General features: G+C 49.8%; 5 protein-coding genes across 7 annotated transcripts in view; 4 read left to right on the forward strand and 1 right to left on the reverse strand.

Moving 5' to 3' along the window:
- Nucleotides 1–1182: 1182 nt before the first annotated feature.
- On the forward strand, nucleotides 1183–1908 carry PPTG_11386 (hypothetical protein; the record flags this gene model as incomplete). The annotated part of the gene is made up of 1 exon (XM_008906686.1): nucleotides 1183–1908. One exon carries the CDS (start codon nucleotides 1183–1185, stop codon nucleotides 1906–1908), a length of 726 nt encoding a protein of 241 aa, XP_008904934.1.
- Nucleotides 1909–3058: 1150 nt separating this feature from the next.
- Nucleotides 3059–3808, forward strand: PPTG_11387 (hypothetical protein; the record flags this gene model as incomplete). Its single annotated transcript, XM_008906687.1, has 1 exon — nucleotides 3059–3808. The coding sequence occupies one exon, from the start codon at nucleotides 3059–3061 to the stop codon at nucleotides 3731–3733; it is 675 nt and encodes a 224-aa protein (XP_008904935.1). The 3' UTR covers nucleotides 3734–3808.
- PPTG_11388 (hypothetical protein) lies at nucleotides 3805–5215 on the reverse strand. Of its 3 annotated transcripts, XM_008906688.1 has the most exons (8): nucleotides 5040–5215; nucleotides 4945–4966; nucleotides 4845–4881; nucleotides 4764–4787; nucleotides 4626–4703; nucleotides 4212–4554; nucleotides 3976–4152; nucleotides 3805–3898 (listed from the first exon to the last, which is right to left on the reverse strand). In XM_008906688.1, exons 1-8 carry the CDS (start codon nucleotides 5155–5157, stop codon nucleotides 3858–3860), a joined length of 840 nt encoding a protein of 279 aa, XP_008904936.1. In that variant the 5' UTR covers nucleotides 5158–5215; the 3' UTR covers nucleotides 3805–3857. The 3 variants fall into 3 exon arrangements, with proteins under 3 accessions (XP_008904936.1, XP_008904938.1, XP_008904937.1); XM_008906690.1 differs by having other exon boundaries at nucleotides 4764–4881; XM_008906689.1 differs by having other exon boundaries at nucleotides 4764–4881; nucleotides 4945–5215.
- Nucleotides 5216–5799: 584 nt separating this feature from the next.
- On the forward strand, nucleotides 5800–7669 carry PPTG_11389 (hypothetical protein). The gene has a single exon (XM_008906691.1). The coding sequence runs from the start codon at nucleotides 5966–5968 to the stop codon at nucleotides 7601–7603; it is 1638 nt and encodes a 545-aa protein (XP_008904939.1). The 5' UTR covers nucleotides 5800–5965; the 3' UTR covers nucleotides 7604–7669.
- Nucleotides 7666–8499, forward strand: part of PPTG_11390 (hypothetical protein) — a 1369-nt gene continuing 535 nt past the window's right edge. The window contains exons 1-4 of the mRNA XM_008906692.1: nucleotides 7666–7837; nucleotides 7909–7967; nucleotides 8034–8057; nucleotides 8132–8498. Coding sequence (XP_008904940.1) covers nucleotides 7744–7837; nucleotides 7909–7967; nucleotides 8034–8057; nucleotides 8132–8498 — 544 coding nt within the window. The 5' untranslated portion in view covers nucleotides 7666–7743. The remainder of the gene's footprint in view (nucleotides 7838–7908; nucleotides 7968–8033; nucleotides 8058–8131; nucleotide 8499) is intronic.

Genomic DNA, 8499 nt, shown 5'->3' on the forward strand with positions numbered 1-8499 from the left:
GCAAGATGGACAAACCGTGTACTTCTACGTCAACGGCACCAACACGTATGACCCGAACTTTAACTACAACTAGGCCGTCCAGATTGGACCCCAGTGAGAGTTCGCCGAAATCCAGCGCTCCCCAGCGTTTATTGCTTACTTTGCAGAACTCCTTTGTTTTGGTTCAAGAAAAAAAATACAATGATATTTTGAGTTTGTTCTAAACGAACTAATGTGTTGGCAGTAAATATCTCCTACGAAAGAGCACACCACCTATATCACGCTGTGCGGCGAGGCAATAGATGACGATGACATTCAGCTTGTCCTAAAGTTTACCGTTGACGGCCGGTCAGCTCGTTCGCAATTGTTGCCCAGTAAACTCCACAAGCCAACAACTGTAGATCCACTTGAGAATCCAAGTTACTTGCATGAAGGACTTTACCGAACTTCACGTTAAGTTTTCTTTGACATTACAAGGACCACTTAGTGACTACAACTGGAATTGGAAAGGTTCTACTGTACCAGGATGACGAGTAGCTCAGCCAAAAGCGAGTTTGTCGCCGTAGAGATCTAGAGATAGATACTTGTGGATTAATGGCTCAATGCCACGATTCGCAAGTGCCACTGACTGACGAAACTCAGGTGAAATGCCAGTTTTGAACCTATCTGCAGGTAGAACCAGTACATGTACTTCAAAGTACATTAGTTGATAGGCAACTTGGCCAATAACGCCAAGATCTTTGTCACGGTCTGGATTAATTTGTATCACAAATTAAAATTGAAATTAACGCGTTTTTTTTTTTTTATTAGAAGGCCAACACTACGAAGCTCAAATTCTTTGTGCATGGCCTGCCAACTGAAATTCCACACCTTCACTGAGCTACATGTATTACCCATTTTTCTAATCGTTGGAGCAAGAGCACTCGCAGTTGCAAATCCAGAGTCGATGATGATCCACTTCGTTTATCCACAGAAAACGACCTGTTTATAGTACTGACTGCGGGAATGCCGCTGTGCCGACCTGGCCATTGCCGCACTTGGGCAACCAAATCAGGTTGCTTTCTGTGCTTAACATTGGATTCGCGCTGTCCGATCCAAGGTCACCTACGTCATTCACCACCAGCGATCCACGATCCTCATTCCTCAATTCACCTCCTTCCGAGTAAGCACTTCCACCGCTTCCACCGCTTCCACGTCTCCAGAATGGGCTCCTACCTCTCCATTGTCAACAACACCGACGACCCGTGGACCTGCAAGCTCGGACCTGATGAGGCAGCTCTCCAGATTGCCGGCATTGCCATCTCTGTCGTCGGAACTCTCGCCACTGTAATTGGCACAGCCGGTGCTGCCGCTCCTGTTGCCTCTGCTCTCGCTGCGAATGGAGTCGTCTCAGTATTTGGGGTATCAACAAGCGCGTTAGCGGCAGGTGCGACTGCTGCCGCCAGCGTCACCTCTGCAGTTGCGATCACTGGCTCGGTGTCTGGATTCGGTATTGCTGTAGCGCAAGGCATCAACGACCACCTCATCACGGATGGATACGTCAATATCGCACCTGGTGAGGAGCACAAGTGGGGCAAGATGAGCCTGTCGCTCTGGCAGCAAGGAACTTGTGTCCGCACCACGATCGTGGATGAAAAGACCGTCACGACGGACACGCTATACATGCGTCCGATCTTCAGTGGAGCCACGGACAACTCCAACATTGGCCACGAGATCCAGTTCTGGATCGACAAGTTTGGCCTTGAGACGAGCACCGTGACGGCTACGTCGGAACAGCAGAGCAAACACCACCACCACCACCACCATCGTCATCACCACAAGGAAGGAGGCCACCACCACCAGAAAGAAGAAGAGCAGCAAGATGGACAAACCGTTTACTTCTACGTCAACGGCACGAACACCTATGACCCGCACTTTAACTATAACTAGGCCGTCCGGTTGGATTCCAGTAGAGTTTACCGGAGTAGCGCGCATCAGCCTTTTATTGTTTACTTTGCTGAAACACTCCAGGTTGAGGATAATACAATGGACATCTTGATTTTGTACGCACCATCACACGCCAATTGCTTGAGTGGTACATATCTTCCAGTCGGCAATGATACTAAACAACCCGGAGTAGTTTATTCTGACAGTGTTGGCACCGTCACAAATAGGGTGGAGTTTAGTAGGAAAATCTACAAACACCTCTGCATGATGGTGGCCGCGGGAGATCATAGTACGATGAAGCTTCGTCGGCAAAATGTCTTGGCCAAAGAAAACGACACGAACGGTTGAAGTGATGCGTCTGCTAGTGATAAGCCGGGTTCAGCTCAGATACGTGAAAACTACAAGCCCAACGGCGATCACGTTGACGCTAGATATCCACGTAATGATACGAAAAGCACTAAGCATTGTTAGTCAGCGTGGACAGCGAGAAATACAGAATCAAGCCCTGAATTCTTGTACTAGTGGCTGGTACTTCTCGATCACCCTCGTAGCAGCGCATATAGGTTCACTGTGTGCGGTGAAAGAAGCCTAAATTGCAACGGCATCGACGTTGCTGTCGATTTTTGCCGGATTGTCGTGGCCGCCAAGCGGCACTCGAATTGGTCCAGAAAAAGGTCCTGCGGACACTTCAACGTTTGAGTTGTACATGTAGTTGCCTCCCACTCGTTCGTGTTTGGCGATTTCAATCACGATTCAGCTGGTGTTTGCATTCTCATCATGAGAGCCGATCACCGACTAATAGTCAATATTGCGGAGCTCGCTGGAGTACCTGCTCATCGAGTGTAAGTAAGGATGACGAAAACTCATACTTAAGTACTCGAGAGCGACTACCAAAATCGTCGTTGACCCAGCAGCTACAAATCATGCAACAAGAATCCACTGGACGCGACAAGTTCACTTCCAATGCTCGTGGCTGTTCCTCCAACGAGTCTCTTGTCCTGCTATCGGATCGGTATCTGCGCAACAGTAGATGAACCTATTTTACTCAACTATCAGCTACCAGCTAGGACAAGTTCTCCGGGTTTTCCAATCCCAGCTTCCTCATTCTTCAATTTGCCTTCACCTCAGCAACACAACAACAACCAACTCCACCATGGGCTCCTACCTCTCCATCGTCAACAACACCGAAGATCCGTGGACCTGCAAGATCGGCCCTGATGAGGCAGCACTCAAGATCGCCGGCATCGTCATCTCCGTCGTTGGCGCTGCAGCTGCCGTCATTGGAACGGCAGGCGCTGCTGCTCCGGTCGCCTCTGCTCTGGCAGCCAACGGAGTGGTGTCTGTATTCGGGGTGTCTACTAGTGCGCTTGCAGCAGGCGCTGGAGCAGCAGCCAGCGTGAGCTCTGCAGTTGCCGTTACTGGCACCGTCTCGGGATTCGGCATCGCCGTCGCTCAAGGCATCAACGACAACCTCATCACGGACGGATACGTTAGTATCGCTCCGGGTGAGAAGCACCAATGGGGAAAGATGAGTCTGTCGCTGTGGCAACAGGGAACCTGCGTCCGCACTACCATTGTCGATGAAAAGACCGTCACGACGGACACGCTATACATGCGTCCGATCTTCAGTGGCGCTACCGACAACTCGAACCTCGACCACGAGATCCAGTTCTGGATTGACAAGTTCGGTCTCGAGACGGAGACGGTGACTGGCACGACAGATCAGCAGAGTCGTCGCAGTCTACGCAAGAGCGGTGATGACGATGGACAAGTTGTCTACTTCTACGGCAACGGCACCAACACGTACGACCCCAACCAAGGCAACTAAGACGACAGTCCACCATTTGAGCTTGACTCAACATTTATGCTTTAAGTAGTTTCTGATTTCGAAAAAAAAACTTATCGGTGAAAAAAAAAATGTATTGCCGTTTATTAAATCAATGGTGCTGCTGCTACTGGATCATCCCAAGCTCTCGAATCAACTTGTACTGCTCTACAAATATAGACAATAAAACGTCAATGATAAGCACACGTAGATCAATGATCTGACTTTTGTAAAACGAAACGTACCGGGAATTTCCATCATTGCCATGATGGCAAAACCTGCCTCGGGGTTCTTCTTGTTCACTTGCATCACAGCATTGTATTCAACGAACTGGAAATTGTCAAAACGTCTGGTAGGCAGCTTGTCGTCGAACTCTTCCATCATATCCCATGGTCCGTCACCAACTCCGACCATGATAATTGCTATACGTTAGAATAAAAGTTAGAAAAGCACACAGATTTAAAACCCATTGACAACGTACAAATCGGCCAGTTCGACGCCTCCACGATCGCATTTCGCGTGTCTTCCTCGTTCGTCACTTGTCCATCAGCAATGATCACTAGGATGTGATAGCCTCCGCTCTTCTGGACCGCTCGAATGGTTTCTTTGATCACAGGAGCGAAGTTGGTTGGTCCCGACAGCTTCAACGTCGGTGTGATCTCATTGTAGCGTCTTAGAACCTCCTCGAACCCATGACAACCACGCCCTTGTGTGAATGGGAAGCAACTGTTCCCTTTTGTCGCTAAATCACCAAACCCGAAGGCAGGAATGATGTTGTCGTCGTCGAAAGCTTCGAGCACACGCCCGATCACCGAGATCACGCTCTAATTCAAAGAAAAAGTTAGCACGGCAACAACCTTTACCACAACAATGAATTATTTTATTGCATCGATACCTGGTACGGGTTCATGAAGACGCCAGACGGGTCGATCTCGTGCAAACATCTGCCACCAAAGCTTTTCTCTCCAGTCCACTGCAGCGACAGAGTGAGAATTTGAAGCTAAAAAGAAATACAATAATTGTAAATTCTTGCCTGATTGGACTTGGTAAAATCGACCTGCAACATAGCAACGTTAGCATTTCATTGCTAAATGTCGAAGGTGTTGCAACTTACTCCAACGACGAGATCCGACGACTCCAAGCCCGCCGCACTGTCAGACGCTATGTTAGACTGCTGCATTTGTCGTAATATACATGCATGTCACTCTACGCACCGCAGGTCTTGCTGTACTTCAGCTATAAATTGTAGTTAGGAGGCAAAGTACTTATAGAAGATGAGGAATGGAATAGAAGTGGGACTTGGACGAACCGAGTGTCTCGTAGCGATCAGGGATGGGGCGGAAGCTCGAGCGCTTGGACTGTGAAGCTGCTGGGATCGTTGATGACGCTGACGTTGACCCCGCCTCGCTGCTGCTGCCACAACCCATAGAGACTCGCCTTGACGCTCGTCTCAAGAATTCGCTACTGAACAAGTTTCAGTTGTGTGCAATTCCATGGGTTGATGGGTACAAGAAATACCGTTTTGACTCGCTTGGAGAATATTTTCTCCCCCAGATTGTTATATTTTTGGCAAAATCCGGCCAAAATCTTTTTTTAAAACAGTAAAATCTCAGATTCACATTTTTAAAAAACTTTTTTTTTTACAAATAGAGATTAACCCTTTAAGAAAACCAGAAAAGTTCCAAAATACAATGAGTCCCTTGCAAAAGCTATCGCAATAAGTTACGTGCAAACTACTTTCCGGCAAGATTCGGAGACCACGAAACAAACACCAAGAAATTCACGCCAGTCCAATATGATCGATCGTAACGGGCTCTGTCGTTCGATCAAGAAGCTTGTGGCTGTGACTTCTTTTCGGAAGAGCAAATCGTCCTCGATGGGCATGAAATCCCAGCCAGTCCCTCGCAGAACTACGAAGTCGAAGCCGTGGCGAAGATATACGTACCGTTCCACAGGTCACGGCACACATCGATATAATTTCCCCTCAAAGATTCGGGTGGTATGTTTCCTGCATCTTAGAGGGATGCGGAGCACTCGAAAGTAACTTCACTACGATAAGTATCGTCTCTCTCACGGCAAAAGTAGCGTCTCTGATTTGATTGCATCGAGCAGGTTAACTCCATCGTACAAGTGTAGAATCTACACTGTAGATTCGATCTGACCGTTCTCAAGTGATCGGACCGTCTCAATTTGAGATCCCGGGGGTTCGACCTCAATACTAGGCAAATTTATCAGATGGGGGCTCTGCCTCTCTTACCCTGCGCTGCAGGACAATGGGATAGCCCCAATTGTCGATCTCATTCCTCAATCTCCTTCGCAATGGTCAAGCTGTTCGTTTCCTTTGCAGTGGCCGCCTCTGTCGCCTTCAACTTGGTCTCCGCCGGGGTGACCCAAGTCCACTTGGGCGTGTCCAGCTCCGCCGTCAGCTGTGCCAACGGCATCGCTGTATCCTTCGCCACGGACGATGCTAAGTCGTATCCCGTTACCGCTACAGCGGACGGCTCGACCATCACGGCGGACAGTACCTTCGTCAACTACTCGGTGTCGGAGTCCGAGTACAACTACACGTACGCGTCGCCATACCTACACACAGCTCTACTGTGCGACCTATTGGAGACGACCAAGTACACGTACACCATCGGTGACTCGTTCACTAGCTCGTTCATATCGCTGTTGCACCCTGGCTCAGACTCTGAGGAGACCATCCTTGGCGTTATCGGAGACCCTGGAGACACCACTTCGTCCGAGACGACGTTCGCGGAACAGGCCAAGACGTTCGAGGGCAAACACATCCAAGCTCTTGTCATCGCTGGTGACTACTCGTACGCCAATGGGCAACACTTGCAATGGGACAACTGGTTCCGTGAGCAACAGAATCTTACGTCGATCTACCCGATCACGGGTATCAATGGTAACCACGAGACCATCACGTCGTCGGGCCATTTGAACATGTATCCGTACCCGGAAGATATGGAACTGGAGGCGGAGAACTACCTGGGCTACATCAAGCGAGTGTACACGCCGATTACTGACGACGCTAAGACTGCACTGCACACCTGGTATTCAGTGGACATTGGTCTTATCCACTGTGTGTTCCTGGACGACTACACTGGATCAAGAGGCACCAACACAACCTTGGTGGGCACGGCGGCGTGGCTGGCGGACCGTAACGCGCAGCTTGAGTGGGTAAAATCGGATCTGGAGAACGTGGACCGCAATGTCACCCCATGGGTGGTTGTCATCAAGCATAACCCATACTACAACACTTGGAGCAATCACCAGTGTCAGTGCTCGTCCACGATCTTCGAGATCGACGATACCGACGTCGAGAAGTGCTGGAATGGCACGTATTATTCGGGAACTGTGTACTCGGAGCCACAATGCGGTCAGATGGCCAAGTGGGAGGAGGTTTTCTCGGCTAACGGCGTGAACGCCATGATCACGGGCCACGTGCACGCGTACGAACGCACCGCCAAGATCTACAAGAACAAGGAGGACGCCACGAACGGTATTTACCACGTCACTACTGGATCTGGCGGTAACTATGAGGGTCACGCTGGTCCTCGTATCTCCTCGTCGCTGATCCCGAGTTGGTCGTTGGCATCCAACAACGTCACGTTCGGAGGCTCCCGTATCATCGCCACGCGCGAATCGTTCCGCTTCTTGTGGTTCGCTAACGACATCAGCACCGCTGAAGCTGTCCCCACTGATGGCTTCACTATCTTCGCCAACGGCTCGGACATCACGACGTGGCCGCAGACCAACGCAACCTCGTCGAACAGCACCGACTCCACTTCCTCGAACACGATAACGACTGCACCGGATACCGACATTGTCACCGAGGAACCAGAGGTGCAGGGTGGCCACTGCTAAGACGCAAACTGTGTTAACCCATCAATATGATTGAAGCGTGTTAGCTGCCACTATCCATTGCGTGAACTTTATCAACTTGTTCCTTGTTACGAAAATCCGTTCAGCGCTTGGAGCGACGGGTCATTTCAGAATTTCTCGTCATGGGTTGCGCTTCGAGTAGGGAGGCGTCCGCTGCAGGGCCGTACAAGAAGATGAAAGGCTTCCAACCCATTCCAGACCGCTACGAGACCATCGGTGGGCTATATCCTGATGTTTTCATGATTGCCAGACCTTTGACTTTTAAATCTGGTGCTTTGGCGAAATAGAGGAGGTGCAGAGCGACCTCAGGAAGGCAGGACTCGAGTCGTCCAATTTGATCCTGGGGGTGCGTAGATTCTAAAGATCCGTTGCCAAGTTTATTTGCCGTAAGCTCACAGTCTTTCATCTCTAGATCGATTTCACCGAGTCAAACACAGTAAGAAGGGGTGAAACTAGTAAATAGTAGATAGATAGAATGGCTTGAGTTGCTAACATCGTGCCGATGCTCAGTGGACGGGGAAGAAAAGTTTTGGTGGTCGCTGTCTACACTGCATCGATCCAACTGGAGCGATTCAGAATCCTTATCAAAGTGTCATCAGTGCCATTGGCCGCACACTCGAGGCTTTCGACGACGACAATATCATCCCAGCTTTTGGATTCGGAGATTCCACGACACTGGGCCAGCGCTGTTTCCCGTTTGCCCAAGGTCGCGGTTGTCAGGGCTTTGATGAAGTTCTCAAGCGATACAACGAAATTACCCCACACATTAAACTCTACGGTCCTACGAGCTTCGCCCCGGTGATACACGAGGCTATCAAGGCAGTGAAACAAGATCCAGGGTACCATATCCTGGTGATTATCGCTGACGGTCAAGTGAA

The sequence above is a fragment of the Phytophthora parasitica genome (assembly GCF_000247585.1).
Source record: "Phytophthora parasitica INRA-310 unplaced genomic scaffold supercont2.24, whole genome shotgun sequence".
Taxonomy (NCBI): domain Eukaryota; phylum Oomycota; class Peronosporomycetes; order Peronosporales; family Peronosporaceae; genus Phytophthora; species Phytophthora nicotianae.